At 47.1% G+C, this 23,088-nt stretch overlaps 1 protein-coding gene across 1 annotated transcript in view; it reads right to left on the bottom strand.

The window, feature by feature from the left end:
* Positions 1–7,932: 7,932 nt before the first annotated feature.
* The window catches only part of LOC117533381 (gamma-aminobutyric acid receptor subunit gamma-3-like), a gene marked incomplete at its 5' end in the record, with an annotated part of 36,513 nt that continues 21,357 nt past the window's right edge, over positions 7,933–23,088 (bottom strand). The window contains 2 exon segments of the mRNA XM_034197079.1: positions 7,933–11,156; positions 13,227–13,423. Coding sequence (XP_034052970.1) covers positions 10,875–11,156; positions 13,227–13,423 — 479 coding nt within the window.

Raw genomic sequence — 23,088 nt, 5'->3', positions numbered from 1 at the left:
AGTGATCTATAGTGGACCTATAGTGATCCTATAGTGGACCTATAGTGATCCTATAGTGGACCTATAGTGGACCTATAGTGGACCTATAGTGATCCTATAGTGGACCTATAGTGGACCTATAGTGATCCTATAGTGGACCTATAGCGATCCTATAGTGATCCTATAGTGATCCTATAGTGGACCTATAGTGATCCTATAGTGATCCTATAGTGATCCTATAGTGATCCTATAGTGATCCTATAGTGATCCTATAGTGATCCTATAGTGATCCTATAGTGATCCTATAGCGGACCACAGGGGTGTGACAGCTGGTGGACGGGAGGACTTGACTCTGGTTCTCCCTCACAGGAGCCAAATAGGCTACAGATGTGTGCACTTAAATGCAATGTAATGTAATAATGTAATGCACGACGACTTAATCACTCCCTGTAATGAGGGTGATGGTCGAGGATTTCCCCTGAGCCAAGGTTGAGAGTGAAACAGGAGATCTAACTGAGGACTGTTGGCCTTAAAATACCTTATTTTGGGGGGAATTTACATAATATGTTTTGTATATTTCCTCCCTTTCAGCCCATACAGGGTAGGAAAGGCATAACTTAGTGTTGGCATCCCCCAGAGTGAAGCTAATGGGGACAGTTGTGCATGTTAGTCCTAGGAGCTTTGAATATATTATATAAAGACAGAGTGGATGTTGTATTCTTATTAATCTTACTTGTGCAGCTCAGAAGAAACTAGGAAAAATCCAACTGTCTTTTAGTTTGTATTCCAGTTGTGATGGTAAAGATTGTAACGAATACATAAATTGAGTTTGCAGTGGATCCCGTCAGATTTCTGTTCTGATCCGAAGATTTCCCCTCGGAAAGATGAAGATATATCTGCAGATTTCCCCTGAGCACCCATTTGTTACTTTAGGCGCCCAGACAGAAACAGGATGCATCTGTAATGAAGTCGTCAGCATTGTGAGATGAGGCCCGACACTCTCTGTCTTTCTCTCTCTGCGTTGTAAACATTTCTGCATAAGGCTGAGAGTCAGACAAACCCGGCCAGCGTGCGCATTTCCCCCGAGTTTCCATTAATGAAAGCCCCGAGATGAGGCCCAAATGTTGTGCTGGTTGCGAGTTGTCGGAGACATGCTTGTGCATTCGGCACATGCCTCCATTCCACTATCCAATTTGCAGCTGTAATGAAACCCACTTACTCAGGTTTCATTTTTAAACTCCTTGGAATATCAGATTGCTTTATTTCGACAGGCAGGGTCTGTCGATCCAGGGATCACAAACACTAATAGTTTCACACAGCTGGAGGTTAACCGCCTGATCACATCAATGGTAACTTATATTTATAATAATATTAATTAATAAAGAGAAATAAGCTATGAAGAAAGAAAACTAACGGTAATAATAATGAAAGAAGTGAAATTAAATGGGAAATGGATGAATAGGTGAATTAATCATAAAAGGAAGAGGTGTGTGTGTGTGTGTGTGTGTGTGTGTGTGTGTGTGTGTGTGTGTGTGTGTGTGTGTGTGTGTGTGTGTACATATGTGTGCATAATATATATGTATTTATTTGACTATTTATTTACCTATTAAACAATGAAGTATATATATATTATGAAGCACATATAAATACAACGCCATATGCATACATCAAATGTAACTGACTCTGTAATCCCCCCCACCCTTCATGTTATGTCCTACTTGTGATGTGTGAGCCATGTCCTTGTCCGTGTGTTTTTGTCTTTTGAAAATCTTTAATAAAATATAAATGTTAAAAAAATTGTAACTTTATAGAAGACTGTCTTTCACTTTGACTTTCACCCTCTGTTAACAAAGCTCTGCCCAGTTCAAAGAGTTCTTTGAAGCAACATTGTGTGTGTTATTAGCCCTCAGGCACCATAGCTTTGATTTGACTGTTTTAGCAGCAGACAGCGATGACAACTCAACAATAGGGCCGATTCAGAGAAGTCATATTAATAACTGACAATATTCCTGATGCTTTCATCTGGATCCTTTTCATTTGATCATCCCCACTCAACTGCTCATGTCTCAAGTTGTTTACCAATCATTATTAAAAAGCTATTTGACGAACGTCAGGCTTCACGTTGTCACACATTAACACTGGCAGACACAAGAGAGCGCAACCACAAGCACTCATGGAGAAAACTATGCAGCAATTTGTGGCATCGGTCGATAAAGAACATTTTCGTAAATGGCCTTTACGTGTTTAAATGCCATTTAATAATGTATTTATGCTGTATTTCTTCTTAAATGTCTTTTTTGTAAAGCACTTTGAATCGCCACATGCTGAAAAGTGCTATATAAATCAAATGGCCTATAATCATGTGTATTTTCTCCATTCCTGTTCATGTGTCTTCTCGCAATTATCACTGGCCCCGTGTATCTCCTAATCGATATAACCGGCCTGCTCTCGTCTATCCCACGTGCTCCACTGAGATCCAACATCTAGTTTCTGGTGGCCTGTGGAACTGCCAGTCAGCTGTTCCTAAGGCTGACTTCATCTCTGGCTACGCCTCCCTGCAGTCTCTGGATTTCCTTGCTCTCACTGAGACCTGGATTACTCCATCCAACACATCCACCCCAGCAGCTCTCTCCACTGCATATTCCTTCTCCCATACACCCAGACCCACTGGCAGAGGAGGTGGCACTGGTCTCCTGCTCTCTCCCAAATGGAGCTTTTCCCTCTTCAAGCTACCTAACTTCACTCCTTCCACCTTTGAATTCCATGCCGTCACAGTAACCCATCCTATACAATTAACCATTGTTGTTCTCTACCGTCCACCAGGCGCCTTGGGGGACTTCTTGGAGGAATTAGATAATCTCCTCTCACACATCCCTGAAACTGGCCCTCCCGCTGTACTTCTCGGAGACTTCAACCTCTAGACAGGGAAGATAGACGAACTAACATCTCTGTTAACCGCCTTTGCTTTCTCACTGTCTCCGTCCCCACCGACTCATAAAGCTGGCAATGTCCTTGATCTCATATTCTCAAGGAACTGCGCTACTTCTAACCTCTCTGTAAACCCGCTCCACACATCCGATCACTTCTTCATTTCATTCTCTCTACCCCTTTCCAAACTAATCTCTTCTCATCCTGCACTTGTCCGCCGTAACCTTCGTTCCCTCTCCCCCTCTACCTTTGCCTCGTCGGTGCTCTCAGCCCTCCCTTCCTCTGACTCGTTCCAACTACTGCCTCCAAACTCTGCTGCAGAAACTCTCCTCTCTACTCTCTCATCCACTCTGGACTCGCTCTGTCCTCTCACATCTCGGCAGGCTCGTCAGTCCCCTCCTGCTCCCTGGCTAAATGATGCACTGCGTGCTAATAGAACCGTCCTTAGGGCAGCAGAGCGGAAACGGTGGAAATCCAAACACCGTGACGACCTCCTAACCTATCAGGCTCTCCTCTCGTCTTTCTCTGCTTCGATCTCTCAGGCAAAAAGCACTTTCTTTCAAGATAAGATCCAATCTTCCTATTCCAATCCTAAAAAAACTATTTTCCATCTCTCCACCCTCTTGGACCCTCCAAAAGCCCCTCCCCCCTCCCTCACTTCTGTCAAGCGACTTTGTTACCCACTTTGAAAAAAAGGTTGATGATATTCCGCTCTTCTTTTTCTGACTCACCTTTACTCACCGCTGGGTCACCAGACCCTCCTTCCACCCACACACTGACCTCCTTTTCCCCTCTCTCTCCAAGTGAGGTTCTTACCCTCATTACCTCTGCCCGCCCTACCACCTGTCCTCTGGACCCTATCCCTTCAAACCTCCTTCAGACTATCGCTCCTGATATTCTACCGTTTCTCACCCATTTCATCAACACTTCTCTAACTTCTGGTCACTTTCCAAACAGTCTCAAGGAGGCAAGAGTAAACCCTCTCCTAAAGAAAACCCACTCTCAACCCGTCTGATGTTATAAACTACAGGCCTGTCTCTCTCCTCCCGTTCCTGTCTAAATCACTTGAACGCGCTGTCTTTAAACAACTCTCCTGTTATCTCAATCAGAACAACCTTCTGGATCCGCACCAGTCTGGTTTCAAGGCAGGTCACTCCACAGAAACTGCTCTCATTGCTGTCACGGAGGAACTGCACACTGCCAAAACTGCATCCCTCTCCTCTGTCATCATCCTGTTGGACCTGTTTGCTGCATTCGACACGGTGAATCATCAGATCCTCCTTCGCACTCTCCAAGAACTTGGAGTTTCAGGCTCTGCACTTTCCCTCCTCACCTCATACCTGAAAGACCGTACCTACAGGGTGACTTGGAGAGGGTCTGAGTCCGACCCTTGTCAATTAACTACGGGGGTCCCTCAGGGCTCTGTTCTTGGTCCCCTCCTCTTCTCCTTGTACACAAACTCGCTCGGATCAGTCATTAGCCCGCATGGTTTTTCTTACCACTGCTACGCTGACGACACCCAATTAATTCTGTCCTTTCCCCGCTCAGAGACCCAGGTCATCGCACGCATCTCTGCTTGTCTAGCTGACATCTCTCAGTGGATGTCTGCTCACCACCTCAAGCTCAACCTTGACAAGACTGAGCTGCTCTTCCTCCCGGGAAAAGATTGTCCCACTCTTGACCTGACAATCAACATCGGCACCTCAGTTGTTTCCCCGACTCAGACTGCAAGGAATCTGGGTGTGACCCTAGATAACAACCTGTCCTTCACTGCAAACATCGCTGCTACAACCCGCTGCTGCAGATACACGCTTTACAACATCAGGAAGATACGTCCCCAGCTGACTCAGAAAGCGACGCAGGTTCTGGTCCAGGCTCTCGTCATCGCACGCCTAGACTACTGCAACTCCCTCCTGGCTGGTCTACCTGCATGTGCCATCCGACCTCTGCAGCTCACCCAGAATGCAGCGGCTCGTCTGGTTTTCAACCTTCCTAAATGTTCCTACACCACTCCGCTCCTCCGCTCCCTTCACTGGCTTCCGGTAACTGCTAGAATCCACTTCAAGACACTGGTACTTGTGTACCATGCTGCGAATGGATCTGGCCCTTCCTACATCCAGGACATGGTTAAACCGTACACCCCAGCGCGTGCACTACGCTCTGCATCAGCCAAACGACTCGCTGCGCCCTCGCTGCGAGGGGGACCCAAGTTCCCATCAGCAAAAACACGTGGGTTTGCTATCCTGGCTCCAAGATGGTGGAATGAGCTCCCCATTGACATCAGGACAGCAGATAGCTTACACACCTTCCGGCGCAGACTGAAAACTCATCTCTTTCGACTCCACTTCGAGCGATAGAACTATTAACGAAGCACTTATATACTAACAAAGGGCTGGCTTATCTAAAGCCAGTTGAGTAGCACTTGAAATGTTTGGCTCTATGAAACCTGATGTACTTATATGATTCTGTTTTCTTCAAGGTTGTGTCTTCCTGGTCGAATGTACTTATTGTAAGTCGCTTTGGATAAAAGCGTCAGCTAAATGCAATGTAATGTAAAAATGGCCTTGCCTTGAAATCGGCGTATGGCTTCATTTTCAGATTGATTTCGTATTATTGTCATGCTGTTCCTGCTGCAGGGGACTCACATCAGATGGTTCCAACTGATACCCTGCCCAATCTTTCCCATTATCATGCAGGTGGATCGTATCCCTCCATCAGTCATTTGTGCAGCCAGCAGAGATTTGTTAGTGACAGTGAAGCAGTCCTCTCCCACCAAATCGTTGTGCTTCGTTATAAGAACATAAGAGACAGAAACACTGTGTTAACATTTAGTGTACGTTTAAAGCAATATCTCCAGCTAATTCCAGACACAAAATCTGCTGAATTCTCACTCGTTTATATATTGGAGAAACGTAAATATGGCTTTATAAATACACTCGACCTCTCAGAAAAGTCTGTGAGAGAGGAATAGAAATGAAGGAGAAAAGTCAACATCAGACTGCCTGCAGATAAATAATAGTTTAGTCATCTTAGTTCAAACCTCACATCTCCAACCCCGAGCTTCATGAAAGTCAGATGTTATTGAATTGGAGTGTTTATCAAACTGCTTTAGAAGTTATGATACAAGGATTAAAGCAAACTAACCTTAAGAATGTGTACTAACTTCCAGAAACACATATCTGAATGAAAGGTTTTCTTTGTCTGTCTTTGATCCCAGAAACCAGAGGTGGTGGGACCTCTCTCAGCGCTGAGCAGCTTCTTCACGTGCCTCTGTGACCCAACAACATTTAAGGGTTAGGAAACCCACCGCAAACAAGCCCAGTGTTCAGGAGAGAGGAGCATCCAGCGGCTAAACATCCAGATATTTCCCTGGAGATCAAAACAAAGCGAGCACCGGAGTCAATATTGGCCAAACATTTATGGAGTAGCTGAAACACAACACTCCTCCTGCTGCATGTCAGCTGGATGTGACAGTCTTCCACTGCCTGAGGAAGCATGACAACACCTGACAGCCCTCCATTATCAGAGACTGTGACACCTCAGCGGAAACAGGCACTGAAACACGTCCAGACTCCCAACAGTGTGGATGCTTTCAACAAAGCATATCACAGATAGTTTGATTAATCCTTTTACCTCAACCTTTATCTGCCCTATCCTTGTTGGAACCGTTTCCTCAGGGATGAACAAATACTGCATGTCTTAGGTTAGAATAATACTTGAATCTATCGGTATTAACTCATAATTCACCCTAAGAACATGCACAGACAAATGTTGTGCATCCCTAACATACTCACAGCTATGAGTACAGTACATGCACCCACGCAAAAAGCCCCCTGCTGAGCAAAAAAGCATGAGCACACTGTATCAAGGCGTACACACAAGCACACATCTGTCATATTAACACACACACACACACACACACACTCCCCTGCATTGGTGCTCCTCTCCACGTCCCTGTGAGCCTGCTGCTCTCTCCTGCGTAGGAGGCAGCTCTAGTTGCAGTTTGCGCTGCAGCTCTGTAACTCCCACCCTCTGACTCCACTTATCTGTCTGTCTCTCGCTCGCACTGCCGCTCGCTTCGATCTAGGTCAACAAAGTGAGGACGAAGCAGTGACGTGCTCGTGCATCTGTCGCTGGATATTAGTCGTATCATTGTTATTAGGCAGACTCACCGCCTGAGGACTTTTGTTACTCACTCCATTGTTTATGGAACGCCTGATTTGTCAACTCGCCCATCAGGACATTGAATTAGCTTGTGTTGACTAATGAAAGCAATGAATGGCCATATTCTGAACACATGAGTTCACAGATGATACCAGCTGGGGTTGACCAAGTGAAAGGGTTAGGGATCATTTGAACACCTGCAGTGTGTTCCTTTAACTGTATAACGCTGTGTTGCATGTACAGATAGCATTTGAGTGACAATGCATACCATTTCTAGCTCATATTGATTTAATATTAAGTAACATTTTAAAGCTCAGACTATTTCCAGACTGTTGTTTTACTACTTAAGCAAAACACCTGAGTACGTCTTCTATCACTTGCTCTTCATGGCGTTTTTGAAGTGATTTGTTTTGGTGTTATTTAAATCTGGATGGTAGCGGGTCGGGAGTCGTACAGATTGTGATTTTGAACTCTAATCCACCGGCTGCTGATGTGTTGTTTGTGGCAAATGGTCTCAGAGGCTTTAAGGATAGAGGGCGTTGTAAAGACTGTAAAAGCATTAGAGGCACATTTGTGATTTTCAGCTCAACAAATCATCTTAAATGGCATGTTTACTTATAATGAACCAGCATGAAATCCTAGCAGTTTCAGCACATACTGCCATTGTAATCATAAATGTTGCATTATTGTCTTAAGCAGTCACATACAGTATTTGCATGTGAACAGCAGCTTTAAGAGAGAGGGGCTTCAGTATGAAATGCTGTTTAAATGGGTCCAAAAGACAGACTTCATGGAGGAGATTCTCCAGTGGCTTTCCCCCAACTTATTTCACATATCTGGAAGAAAAACACTTCACAGTAGCACTTGACCAAAACGTTATTTATTAATATAAGCAATGTACCACACACTAGAAAAAAGATACCTATTTTCACTCTCGATCCTGTTTTCATAAAATATTCCCCCCGAAGGAAGGAGTGCTGATCCAGAGTCAGAGTGGCGTCCCTTTCATACAGCCGTGTCCCCAGAGACCTCGCTGACAATCAAAACTAAACAGGTGACGTAACAGATGCATGATGTGTGGCCGGCGCTCTGCTTTAATGGGGGTCTCCGGAAGCTTTCAGCGAGTAAATGATGCTCTGATTGTAAAGAGGCTTTATAAATACAGCTGAAACACAGGTGATTTTCATTAAGGTAGAAAATAGTGATTTTGTTTTATTGAAGTATCTCAACGCACTAAGACACTTATAAAGTGTAGTAGAAATATCAGAGGTGAGGACACTTGACTGTGGTGTGTTCAATTCAGCCAGTTCATAAAGATACACAGATGTAAATGCTAATGTCTGCTATGAGCTAATCTATCGAGTATTCCAGCAATGAGCATTTTCTGCATAACTTTGGTTTACCGCAGAGCTTATTTTCTGAATACATCTGGAGCAATCCCATTGTTTTGTTGTTAATTCTCCAAGTATGTCATCCCTGCAGAAATTCTATTGTTCTAACACACTTTTAGACAGGCCTCAAATATGTCTGCCAGCCTCATGAATATATAGGACCCCTAAATATGAGCTGCTTGAACTGACTGAACTGGAACCAGATTGACTCCGGCCTCGCTACTGGCCTAACTTACATTCCATATACAACTGTATGAAAATAGAAACATTAATTACATCTTACATAAAAGCTTTTCTCTCAACATATAAATACCGGGGGGAAAGTGTGTGTGTGTGTGTGTGTGTGTGTGTGTTGGTGTGCGTTGGGGGAAAGGGAGAAGTGGGGTTTGATTGTTCTACAAAGCCAACAACTGCAAAAAACACCATAGAACAGTAAACAAAACCATAACGCTTCAAGAGCCGTTTACCGCCCCTGTGGTGTTCGCGTACCTCCAAGTGTAGCATCCGTTTGACATGTCAGAGGAGAGGGTGTGGGACGTCCATTTCAGTCTGAAGTATCACGATATATAGAAGTCATTTTAGAGCACCGTCGTACTCCTGCCATGAAGCTCTCAGGAACACTCCAAACGTTATGCACTCAAGCTCTACGTCTGAAAGTGTAATGAAACACCAATACGTCAAGTACAGTTTGTATGTGCTTTAGGATTGATATGGCCTATTGGAAAAGTTCTACATTTGTTATAAGTTCACTTGCTTAGTTGCAGAGAATAAGATGGAGAACTAAAGCTGAAGCCAGATACAGCATAGTGTGGCTTATAAAGCTCACTCAGTAACACATCTCTTGGTTTAATGTGAAGTCCAAAGCGGGACAGTTTCATTCAACCTGCAGAAGTAACCGTGTGAACCTTTAGAGGTCCTGCTTTTACCCATAAACCAACACGGCTGCAACAATTTCAATGTGAAAATAATGTATGTAGAGTTGAGCTTGATTTGGGAACAGGCCAAAGTGACTCTTGCTGGGGGAATGGGCTTCATCAAGAACGTGTTGCTTTACTGGGTCAATTTACGGGGGAACTTAACTTCACTTTCAAGTCTCTTATGGAGGTGTTCATCCATACAGAAACGCTTCTGGCTACTAATTGAGAATTTATGATAAACAAATGTTGAACTTTCCCTTTAAACTATCCAGAGGCCTCGCTGACGATAATAATACCACATCATTGTGTATGTAAATAAGGAAAAGTGTTGCTCTAACCCTAATCTGTTTATTCATATACTGTAACATACATGTCATGCCTGTGTATGAGATTAGCATGTTAAGTATTAGATTGTATGTATTTACTTGTAAGAATGTAACCCAGCATTTCTTATAAAACACACATCTTCTTGGCATCTACTGTAATCTGCATGGCTGTCTCATAAAGCATCATGAACACAAGCTCACCAGACAACCACCAACTCATATTCAACGATTAACAGGTGACGGCTGAGCTAGGTGTGAAAAAGACAACTCATTTCAATTATAATGGTAATTATAAGAAGAAGAAAAAGGTTGCTATTCTAAGAAACTAATTCTAAGGTTGAACTAAAAGTGAGTGTTAGTTTTAAACATCTCCAGTGGTGTTCCAGGCTCATCAAAGAATAGGCAGCTCAGCATGCGGCGGGTGGTGTGTGAGGTTATAGGGATTCAAACAGCGACGATTGAAGGGTGGCTAAGGAGGCGAGAGGAACAAAACGTCACACTTTGCAACACCTCTTGACATTTTAGCTTCTCCTACTTCTACCAGTAGTAGTTTAATTGATTGAGTGTATTTAGTGAAATACCCTCCAATACGTCCCATTTCCCGTTTTGTTTTATCATAGAAATGCCATCCATTTCCTCCAGCGCTTCAGATGAGGGCGCCGAGGAGCCAATTTACAGTAAGTGTTATTTATTGAGATAGATTTCTGCCACCTGTAGCAAAGGGGTTTATTTCTGAATGCCAAAGCCATCCCTTCAACCTCCGCTGCCTAAAGATAATGAAGCCGGGTCTCTGGGTGCCGCACCCTGTCTAAAGAAGGCACTATGGGTGCTTCGCCATCTCGATGACCGAGACGGAGCAACGCACCCGTCCCCGCGCGTCTCTGAAGCCACAGCTGTCTGTCGCCTGGTTTCTGAGAGAGCCATAAACGGGACCATTCGAGTTAATGCTGGCGGCTTGCTGATCTACAGTCGAGCGTTTATATCTCCTCGGAGTGCCACCGCTCAAAGCATCATGGCCTCCACAGCACACGTGTATATCTCGCGGCTTGTCTTTCGTAATCCACAGTTTTTCCTCCATTTCCTCGCTTAGTTTTGACCTTAAATCTCGGGCCGCGGTGCAAAGTGGACCGTGGCTGTTTGAGCCCAACGTGTCGCAGCCCGAGACCCCCCTAGAGGTAGAGGTAGCTGACCCAGTAGACTATGTTGAAAAGCAGGAAGGAGGTGGGGAAGAAAACCCGAGAGTAGGCGTCCAGCTCCCCGATGTTGACGTGGATGCGTCCTTTCCTCCAGCCGCCTTCTTTACACTCCTCGTAGCAGCAGAAGAAGCTCTTGCAGTCCTTCCCGTCGAGGCACTCGTACAGGCAGTTGTCGTCGTACTCCTGCCAGAACAGAGAGTTGCCCATGGGCATCATGGAGCGAGGCGCGTGACCCATGTTGAAAGATGAGTAGACCTGTGTGGGATGACAGAAAGCTGATCAGGTTTATTTGTGATTGTAGCAGCATATCTCTAAATGCAATATGCTTGTTTGCTGCATTGCATTCTGGTCACAAAGCCCTGACATGTTCATTACTGCTGTTTTAGATTGCTGAAGAACTCCATCAATGTTATTGTTGTGTTGAATACAAATGTAGAAATGTACCAGCTGTTAGGACTTTGGTCATCGCTGCAAAAAGCATTCTTTAATCGATATGCTTTTGCAAGAACAGAGAGGGATGTATGGGGTTGTAAACATCAGATTCACTCTTGAAAATATGTCTTTTTAGTAATATTGAAGTACAAAACGTACATATGTCATAGAAAGAGAAACTACAGCTTTCAAAATACATAATGACAAGAAGTATTATTGAGTTTTTATAGCCATATTTAGCAGCTTTCGTGTGGAATAAGTTCATCCAGAGAAGTTCACTATGTGACTTCCTCCCTGGTGTTTATGACATCGTGAGGGACAACCTAATTGGGGTAAAATCTCCAAACATCTCTCTACTACTCAGCGAGAGGAAGAGTGGGAGGTGAGAGAGACAGAGAGCTAGATGTGGAGGGACAGCATTGACTGAGTGGGTGGGAAAAAAGGAAAAAGAAAAGCAGCGAGGGGCGGGGGGGGCGGGGGGGAAACATGAGGCTTCCCCACAGACAGAGCAGGCCAAAGTACAGCAGAAATACAGAGGACCAAATGAAGCACAACTTAATTCGTCTGCCTGCAATAATAATAATAATAATACATTTATTTTGGGGGGCGCCTTTCATAACACCCAAGGACACCTTACAGGGTCACAGATTTACATTTACAATTTGACCTTACAAATTAAAACAGTGGATTTAGTGAAGTATCAGCCGGGGTAAGACAAGACAAACAGGAAATTGACTACAAAAGGACACAAAGGGACACAGGGTACAGATTATAGAGAAAATGCCAGTTTGAACAGGTGGGTTTTGATGTCGTTATGAATCAGACTGTCGGATGTGTCGTGGCAGGGTGATCCAGAGTCTGGGAGCCGAGCAGCTGAAAGCTCGAGCACCCATGGTTTTGAGGCGATAGCTTGGGACGGTGAGAAGTCCTACGGACGAAGAGCGGAGGGGGTGTACTCCTGAAGGAGGTCAGTGATGTAGATGGGGGCAAGGTTATGGACAGCTTTGTATATGAGTAGAATGTTTTTGTAGTCAATACGGTAGCGTACAGGAAGCCAGTGTAGCTGAGTGAGAATGGGGGTGATGTGGTCGGATGAGTTGGTGCGGGTGATGATCCGGGCAGCAGAGTTCTGGATTATTTGCAGTCTATTGAGGAGCTTGATGGGAAGGCCAGTCAGAAGTGGCCTTCAATGACAGTCTGTACATTTCTGAGAAGCGTTGGCTAGAAGTCCTTTGGGAGGGAATAATGGAGGGGAAGTGGAGGGGTGACGGTGAAGGCTGACTCAGTCCTGGTGGATGTTTGCCGCCATTAAAGTGTTCTCAGCAGGAGCAGCCTTGAGGACGCCCACACAGGACATTCGGCTCTGAACAGGAGGCAGGGTTTCACATGTATGGTGCACTTTCTATGTTGTTGTGGTCAATGAAAATCGTTTCTGAAAGCTTTATTCAGTCTGAAGTATTTTCATGGCCCTTAAATTCAATGGGAACAGGTGCCTATTTGTGATTAGCTCGTGAGGATGAAGATTGAACTTTTTATCCCTTGTTTTTCAGCTACATTACAATCAATGCTACTAATTCTCTGGGTTCCCAAGGTTGCTATGACACCCATAAACCTACTGTCTTAATGAGATCATTACTAATACATTTGGGAAACAGTGTCTGGAGAGACTACTAGACATGTTGTGTGTCTCCGTAGTCAACATTTCTAGGTGTTTGAAATGTCTTTGTATCTGTTGTTTTTGGGATTCTTGTAGTGATTTGTTTCACTGTCCTTTTTGCAGAGTACATGATATGCCAGATAAGATGAGACATGCATGCTCTACATACAATGTGTTTTGAGGAGCTGTGGGTGATACAGCAAATGGAAAGCTCCAACATATTGCTCACACTTTACCATTCTCTGTGTCTTGGCAGGAGGTCTGCGTAGACTGTAGGCGCAGTAGTTGAGCATGGCGTACTCGATCATGGCGGCGAAGACGAACAGGAAGCAGACGGTGACGAACAGGTCCATGGCCGTCACGTAGGACACTCTGGGCAGCGAGTTCCTGGCCACTGTGCTCAGCGTGGTCATGGTCAGCACCGTGGTGATACCTGGGGAGGACACCAGTAAGTATGATGAGTGAAACTGGTCAGCACCAGTGTTCATTTTGTTTTCCTTGACGAGAAAGTGTTAATGGTGGACTATTGGACATAGAAAATGCAGGATATTTCCCCCCCAATTGTCCGTCAAAATGCATCCCTGTCATTGGTTGAATTAGTTGGGATTCTGGGAATCTGCACACGTCACTCACAAGTAAAGAGTTAAGAGGGAAATGTCGCTTTACGAATGTTAACACTTGATATTGTCACCTTAATTCCAATTTCAGATACATGCATTTGCCTAACTGAAATAGTTGAAAGAGAGAAAACATTAAAACTAAAAGTTGACTAAAATGTAATGATTTTTCATCGACTAAAACTGAACTGAAACGTTTTGAGTTGTGGCTGACTAAAACGAGAGTAAAACTATGAAGAATAAAAAGGACTAAAATGTGACCATTTTCTTCTAAAGATTCAATCTGAAATAGCTGCCAAAATGAACGCTGGTCAGCACTGGGGCGACCGTTGCTGAAGTTGTGATTATGTAACGAGGGCAGAGGTAATGACCATTATTAATGCATATGGGGTATTCTGGGTGGACGTCCACATTATTGAATCAATCCCGTTTCTTTTCAACAGCCAAAGATCCTGAAACACGACCTGTCTGTAAAGGGCGAGCGCCGTGCAGCTGTAATGGTAGGTGTTTCTTTTCTAAAAGATGTGTTATCTACATAATACACTACACCTTCTTTCAATTATTTAACACAAAAAGTTAGGAACTCTCTGTTTGGTAGACTATTTATTTGTTGTAACAATGCTTCTTGGCAATACATCTTATACCGCTGTGGAAAGCCTGTTTATTAACCTTTGAAATGGTGTCACATTTGTGAGGAACATGCATTTGTGGGATGAGCAGCAGAGTATGGAGCAAACCTCCTCTGCCAATGCCAAGCAGGTGGATTGGATGCTTGAAGTCTGATGAAAGACATACTGGCAACAATTTCTTGATTAACAATGTATTTCTTTAACAAGCAGCCTTGATAGCGTGTTGAAGAACCACACACAGCCTCACCAGCCTGGAGGATGGCACCTCATTCTCCAACCACTATTTGTTTCCCAAGTCAGCCAAGCCGTGTTGCTCACTCTGGCACGGACAGCAGGGCCAAGCTGATCTCAAAAGTGTTCAATGGAGTTGAGGTCGGGACTGCAGGCTCCACTTCTGGAGGAAGTCTCTGAGATATTGGATTGCCACTGGTCTCATAAATTCATCTCGATACCTCTCTGCGTTCATCCAATGCTGAGAAGCCTGTTTTCCCAGAGAGGGAGATGCCTCCACCAAAACATGATACTCTATCGGTGCAACAATCAGGAAAGCATTCTCCGCATCTCCTCCACATTGTGGCCTTATGATCCAAGTGCCGTAGGCAGGATCTGGACTCATCGCTGAACACAAGGTTCCTCCACAGAGCCTGAAAGTCAAGGCCAGTCATGGCAGGCATACAAGACCAGAGATGGGCTGCTGTTTGGCATTAGCAGAGGACATCTGTCACATTTTTTCTTGGTGGCTGTCGACCCAGCTGCCTTGAGACCATTAACAAGTTCCTCCCGTGATGATCCCTCACCTTTCTCATGATCATCAATACGAGGCAAGATCTTGACCAAGGGCAATTGATGGCCATTTTTAGTTTGCATCCATTTCCAAATAATCACACCAACAGTTGTCTCCTCCTCACCAAGCTGCTTTCTGATGGTCTTGTAGCAGTCTAGCCTCGTGCAGGTCTAATCTTGTCCCTGAGGTCCTTAGACAGCTCTTTGCCCATGGTGGGTTGGAATCTGATTTATTGATTCTGTGGAGAGATTTCCTCCAGTGTACTCAGCTCTGCTGCTCATCCCACAAATGCATGTTCCTCATAAATGTAGCACCATTTCAAAGGTTAATAAACAGGCTTTCCAACGGTATAAGATGTATTGCCAAGAAGCATTGTTACAACAAAGAAATAAACTACTGTAACACGCTTGGTTTCCACACACTGTACCGTGCCTTATTTCCACATAAAATACCTACATTATGACTTTTTGGTCATTTTTAACGACGTACTGTGCCACGCCTGGTTTCTACACACTAGGGCTGTACCCGAATATTCGGAGCCCGAAAAATGGTATTCGGGACAGCCCTACTACACACTTATTTCGTCCAAAAAATACAAATGTTTTTACCTTAAAAGTCATAGTATAGCATGTGGAATATATGCTACAAAAAGTCAGTATAGCATGTGGAAAATACGCAAATAAACTCATAGTTTCGTTAAATTGCTAAACACCTGGATTATTCAAGAAGGAATTGAGGAATACTACCTGCCAAGTGACAGTGACATAGTTAGATTTCAAATAATGTTACAAGAACATACACATTTCAGGCTGAAACTAACTCGCATATCAAGTACATTACAATTACACCAACTTCTTAACCGTCACCTGGACCACCACTCCCTGCTGTGAGGCCCATCCAACCTTTTCTAACATAGCTGTACAATAGTAAAAGTGGCTGTTATCGCTATCAATAATTACCCGCCGTGATGGTAATGAAGTATTCTAATTGGAGCTACCTTCTGTGTCTCATTGTGTCATCAGTGGCATTGTTTGAGAGACATTACTCCCCACAGTGTCTTGAGGGAGGACATTGTGTCGGCTCGGTGAAATGAAATCAATTCTTTCAAAGACAGATGAACCCGGAGACATTAATGCCCACTGGGGGCATCAATATCTGCTGCCACACACACACACACACATCATCTTTCCCTCTCATCACCCCTCCTTCCACTTTCCCTTCTCCCGTCTTTCATCCTCCTCTCCCACAAGTCTTTCATGGCAGTGTGTGTCACTGTTTTCGCCTCTGGTTTCCATAGAGACGAGTTGCTCCCGTCTATTTGCAGCTGCCTCCTCTGGTCTAGTGGGCGTCTAGACTTTCCTCCCGCTCATTAGACGTAAGCTAAGTATATCACCTATGTTTTTAATACCACACATCTGTTCACATTGTGTACTGCAAACAGTGTGATCTCAAGGAAACAGCGGGAGTGTTTCCTCCCCAGCCACCGGTCGCTGCTCACAGTTTGGCCTGCTGTTTCAAATCAATATCACCAGTTTCTGTCGTACAGTTTAATTCATTCTGTGGGAACGCTCGCTTCATGATGCCATAGCAACCGGCTGATTCCTGTCTGTGCAGCCGAACTGAACCACACTAAGTCGAGAGAAAGAGAGAGATGGCAAATGCGCTGCAGGATAATATGAACGGTGTGATCACAGCAATAACAAAGAACACACACATTTCACATGTGCACTTATTGGGGGGTGCTAACAAACAAATCAGATGTTGACCTTTGCTATGTGTCCAGGGGTTAAGCAGGTGGAACAGACCACAGCTTGTGTTCATGGAGCCGAGGGGAACCAGTCAGGGATCAGAGCCCAGATCACAAGACAGCATGAGTTATATCAGAACTACACACATAATCTGTCCAAACACCACTTTATGCACATCTAAACGGTCTAACCATCTAACCGTCAGTTTAACACAAATCCTAACATGCCCTCCAGAGGGAGTTCCACACACTCCCTGCCGTCCTGAAACGCCTCCATGAGACTCCTTTGTAGACCATAATGACATCACCATGTAACAGTTGGCTAGCACTCCAACTAATTGTACAGGCAAAGGGCGGGACATCTCTCAGAGGTTAACTAATCACAACAGAGCCGGCCAGCTAACCAATCAGAGCAGACTGGGCTCTGGTTTCAGACAGAGGGTGAAAAGAGGTGCTGCAGCACAGGCAGTATGAGACAAATAAAGAGCTTTTTGAACATTAAAGCATGGAGACAAATGTGAACCTGAAAATGAGCTTGGGGGCCGCTTGAAGTGAAAAGCAGGACATACAGTTTTGGGTTTGCCACTATTAAAGCTGCAATGTCATATTTAGGCCTGTTTGTCCAACAAAATTACTATTACAATAACATTTCAGTGCTTCTGAAGCTTTTTCGCCCAATTCTTCCAATGTCACTCCTCTGAATCGCCCCACAACAGGGAGGCTGTCACTACTGTTTGCATCAGCTTTGAAACAACTAGGAATATATAATCTGAAATGATGCAGTAACATGAGTTGCTTTGAGTCAAACGTACATGAGAGCTGACAGCGAGGGCCTGTTTGTTTGGGGTAATTACGCAGATGTTTCCAAATTAATGTACCCGTGATTGAGGTTAAAATGCAGCTACAATATAATCTGATTACAGGTGCGTAGAGGCCTTCACTTAAAGCCATCTCTCCCATGCATGTAATCAGTCAGATGGCCCTACATGAGCACTCTAAAGCATGTCCACTCTCTTCTATAATATCTCAGCTATGTCTATTTACTGCTCCACTCCAAAAATCAGGGGCAATCACAAAGCAAGTAGCAGACCATTTAGATGTTTCTCTCCGCAGCACACACACAGTTTGAGGGATTGATGTCTCTGTACTCCCACCGCAAATCTTTAACTCACTGCCTCATGCTAGACTAAGCTGACAGACCAATGACGGCTCTCAGAGGGAACCGTGTTTTCACCCGTATGCTGAGAAATAAGATGCTTTAGTTGCCACTGCATGCTGCTAGCCAGGGCCCAACATTTGGGATAAACAAATACTTAACAAATAGGGTGGAAATGAAGCATTGCAGGTCTATTCCCCACAATGCAACACTAGTTTCTAGTCTCAAGCTAAGATGAGCAGCCAACAGTAAACTCTCTTCTTTCTAAGACTAAACTAATACATCAGCATCGCTAGATTATCCAAATGTCTTTCTCACAGTTGGGAGAAAAGATTTTAAGTAAGTGCACTTGTGTGACATTTCCCTGTGTATTAAGACACCAGTTGATCACCTCCACTTATTTTACTTTCTCAAGCTTCACATTCTCGCCCCTTGCCTTCAGGTGCGTTCATTCCCTCTGTATCTCTGTCAAAATGCATCTGAGCTGCAGAGATTGAGGTCTGATGGGAATCAAGCGGAGCTCTCCTACCTCCACACATCCTGCTGCTGAGTGACAGCTCTTTGGAAAACCCGCCTGGAACATGTAAGCAGCTTGTCAAGGCACAGTGCCTTCAGGCGAGGTGCAGGGCAGCAGCATCACCAGCCTTTTCCCTGAACTGCCAGCTGCCTGCGATCCCAACCAATCCTCCTCTTGACATGTCTCCCTGCCAGCAGCCTTCACTTCACACTCTCTTACTGTCCCTGTCTTTTATTCCTCTTATCTCTGCTCTCAGCGTCGGGATCAGGTCTCCGGCCGACCAGAAAAACCAGGGATGTACCAAAGAAGAAAGGCTAAATGACTTTCTTTTGTGGAGCTGGTTGTGGATGTTTATCAGGACGGGGACAGCGTGCTTTTTTCTGCTACCTGTTTGTTTGAGATCACAAGCCTTTCTCTGCCTTTGGTCATGTATCACACCGCCGCCCACACACACACACACACACACACACCGCCGCCCACACACACTAAGCCCTCACTGCATGCAGACAGGTTGACAGTTATGGACACACACACACACACCTGCATGAAGACACACACACACACACACACCCACACACACACACACACCCACACACACACACACACCCACACACACCCCTGCATGAAGACACACACACCTACCTGCATGAAGACACCCACACACACACACACACACACCACACACCCACCCACACACACACCCACACACACACACACACACACACACACACACACACACACACACACACACCACACACACACACACACACACACACACACACACACACACACACACACACACACACACACACACTCACTAAGCCCTCACTGCATGCAGACAGGTTGACAGTTATGGACACACACACACACCTGCATGAAGACACACACACACACACACACACCTACCTACCTGCATGAAGACACACACACACACACACCTACCTACCTGCATGAAGACACACACACACACACACACACCACACACACACACACACACACACACACACATACACACACACACACACACACACACACACACACACACACCTACCTGCATGAAGACACCCACACACACACACACACACACACACACACACACACACACACACACACACCTACCTGCATGAAGACACCCACACACACACACACCTACCTGCATGAAGACACACACACACACACACACACACACACACACACACCCACACACACACACACCTGCATAAAGACACATACACCTACCTGCATGAAGACACCCACACACACACACACACACACACACACACACACACACACACACAAAGACACCCCACACACACACACACACACACACACACACACACACATGAAGACACCCACACACACACACCTACCTGCATGAAGACACACACACACACACACACACAAGACACCCACACACACACACACACACACACACACACACACACACACACACACACCATAAGTAAATGCCGCAGAAGCAAGCTATAACTCTGATTCAATGGTAGTGAATTGTTCGTTTGTAGCCTAGCAACATCATTATGAAGTAAGACCTCTCAAATGTGTCTGACACTACAGCAGAAATATGTTCCTCTCAATTCTTTAGTTATAAGATGTATTTTTTCAAAATTGTGTAAACAAAACATGCCATATACACAATTAGGTTTTAATAAGTGGGGAAGATAATCCTATTAACCATTGTTTATCCAGGTTATGTACTTACAGACTCTCAAGGATAACAACAACAACAATGTAATTAATAAGCCTTTAGCAAAGAGCAACAAATAATCCACTTTGATCAACCTAACGATACAAAAGAAGCCGAGCACAACACAACCTTGTATCACGATCGTATCTCATTAACAGCACGAGGACATAAAGCCTCCATTTAATTATCACACGAGAAGACTTTCCTCTCACAGCGATTAGAGAACTTTCTGCTGGACTCAACTTCAATATCACTTCTTGAGAACCGCCGGGGCGTTCCAGATGACCTTCTGCGATATTGGCAGAGTGGCAACAGGGACTGAGAGGAATTCAAGTGTGTGTGTGATACTGTGTGTGTGTGTGTGTGACACTGTGGGTAAAGGTGGCAGGAGTATGGAGAGGTCGGATAGTATCAAGTGAGTTCACGTGTTTGACTTTAATCTCCTTCAACAGGTACCACCGGGGAGCGTTGAGTTGTTTTTCTAATTTCTACTTCAATTTACGCCGTTAAATTGCAACAGAGTTCACACCAGGGGAGTAAATGAACAGCTCCTCCCGAATTAAAAGACAAAAGCACAGTTATAAAACAGATACTAGGTGCAGGAGGGCAGTGGGAAAAGGGCTAAGTCATCTAACATCTCTTCATTTTATCACAAGGGACCTATTTTAGACTACAAGCAGCAGTTTGCACCACAACAACAATTAATTATCATAATCTAGATCTCCACAAGGCTTCGTTTAACTGCAACTAATAAGAAAACTGATGAGTCAAACCATGAGTCTGCACTGTCGTCCAGTGTCTTACTGTGATTCCTAAACTATGCACATTTGTATTCAGCCACAGGTCCGAGTAAACAACAGGGTAATAAACAATTCCACCAAAACCATATTATTTTATACACAATTAGGTTTTTAATTTACTTACTACTTCTGCATCTCTACAGGATATATTTCACTTTTAATTGCAAGCTACTGTACACAGTTTTTGTATGTATACTGTAAGGGAAACTTCTGTAGCAATGGAGAGTCAGGACTCAGAGAGACACGAGGAGAGTTGGAGCTTTGATGTCAAACAATGACGGCCGGAGAATTCATATCACAAGTCACAGCAGCAAAAGGTTCTGACTGCACGGGTGGGTTGCCATGTAAATTCTCCGGCCGTATCCTTGCAATAAACTATCATTGTTTGACATCAAAGCTCCAACTCTCCTCGTGTCTCTCTGAGTCCTGACTCTCCATTGCTGCAGAAGTTTCCCTTACAAATTGGCGTTGTCGGCAGGATTTGTTATTAACGTCAACAGGCAATAAGGTTAAATATCTTGGGAGTAAGGAAGAATTATTCTTTGACATATGCAAGTACATATGTACTTATATAAGAAGCTGGGGCGGGAGCTGGGGGGGAAGCTGGCTGGGGCGGGAGCTGGGGGGGAAGCTAGCTGGGGCGGGAGCTAGCTGGGGCTGGAGCTAGCTGGGGCGGGAGCTAGCTGGGGCGGGAGCTGGGGCGGGAGCTAGCTGGGGCGGGAGCTGGGGCTGGAGCTAGCTGGGGCGGGAGCTAGCTGGGGCGGGAGCTGGGGCGGGAGCTAGCTGGGGCGGGAGCTAGCTGGGGCTGGAGCTGGGGCGGGTGCTGGGGCGGGGGCGGGAGCTGGGGCTGGGGCGGGAGCGGGAGCTGGGGCTGGGGCTGGGGCGGGAGCTGGGGCGGGAGCTGGGGCGGGGGCGGGAGCGGGGGCGGTGGCTGGGGCTGGGGCGGGGGCTGGGGCGGGGGCGGGGGCGGGGGCGGGAGCTGGGGCGGGGGCGGGAGCTGGGGCGGGAGCTGGGGGCGGGAGCTGGGGCGGGAGCTGGGGCTGGGGCGGGAGCTGGGGCGGGAGCTGGGGGCGGGAGCTGGGGCGGGAGCTGGGGCTGGGGGCGGAAGCTAGCTGGGGCTGGGGCGGGAGCTGGGGCTGGGGGCGGGGGGCGGGAGCTGGGGCTGGGGCGGGGGCTGGGGCTGGGGCGGGAGCTGGGGCTGGGGGCGGGGGCGGGAGCTGGGGGCGGGAGCTGGGGCGGGAGCTGGGGCGGGAGCTGGGGCGGGAGCTGGGGCTGGAGCTGGGGCGGGAGCTGGGGCGGGGGGCGGGAGCTGGGGCGGGAGCTGGGGCGGGAGCTGGGGCGGGAGCTGGGGCGGGAGCTGGGGCGGGAGCTGGGGCGGGAGCTGGGGCTGGGGCGGGGGGCGGGAGCTGGGGGCTGGGAGCTGGGGCTGGGGGCGGGAGCTGTGGGCGGGAGCTGGGGGCGGGGAGCTGGGGCGGGGAGCTGGGGGCGTAGCTGGGGCTGGGGCGGAAGCTAGCTGGGGCGGGAGCTGGGGCTGGGGGCGGGGGCGGGAGCTGGGGTCGGGGGCTGGGCGTGGGGGCTGGGGCGGGAGCGGGAGCGGGGGGCGGTAAGCTGGGGCGGGGGCATGGGGCGGGAGCTGGGGCTGGGGCGGGAGCGGGGGCGGGAGCTGGGGCGGTAGCTGGGGCGGGAGCTGGGGGCGGGAGCTGGGGCTGGGGCGGGAGCTGGGGCTGGGGCGGGAGCTGGGGCGGGGGCGGGAGCGGGGGGCGGGAGCTGGGGCTGGGGCGGGAGCTGGGCGGGGGCGGGAGCGGGGGGCGGGAGCGGGGGCGGGAGCTGGGGCGGGAGCTGGGCGGGAGCTGGGGGCTGGGGCGGGAGCTGGGCTGGGCGGGAGCTGGGGCTGGTGCGGGAGCTGGGGCTGGGGCGGGGGCGGGAGCGGGGGCTGGGGCGGAAAGCTAGCTGGGGCGGGGGCTGGGGGCGGGAGCTGGGGCGGGGGCTGGGGCGGGAGCTGGAGCTGGAGCTGGGGCGGGGGCGGGAGCTGGGGCGGGAGCTGGGGCGGGGGCTGGGGCGGGAGCTGGGGCTGGGGGCGGGAGCTGGAGCGGGAGCTGGGGCTGGGGCGGGGGCGGGAGCTGGGGCGGGAGCTGGGGCGGAA

This window comes from Gymnodraco acuticeps, unplaced genomic scaffold, assembly GCF_902827175.1.
Source record: "Gymnodraco acuticeps unplaced genomic scaffold, fGymAcu1.1, whole genome shotgun sequence".
Classification (NCBI taxonomy): Eukaryota; Metazoa; Chordata; class Actinopteri; order Perciformes; family Bathydraconidae; genus Gymnodraco; species Gymnodraco acuticeps.
This window is presented reverse-complemented; position numbering and strand designations above follow the sequence as displayed.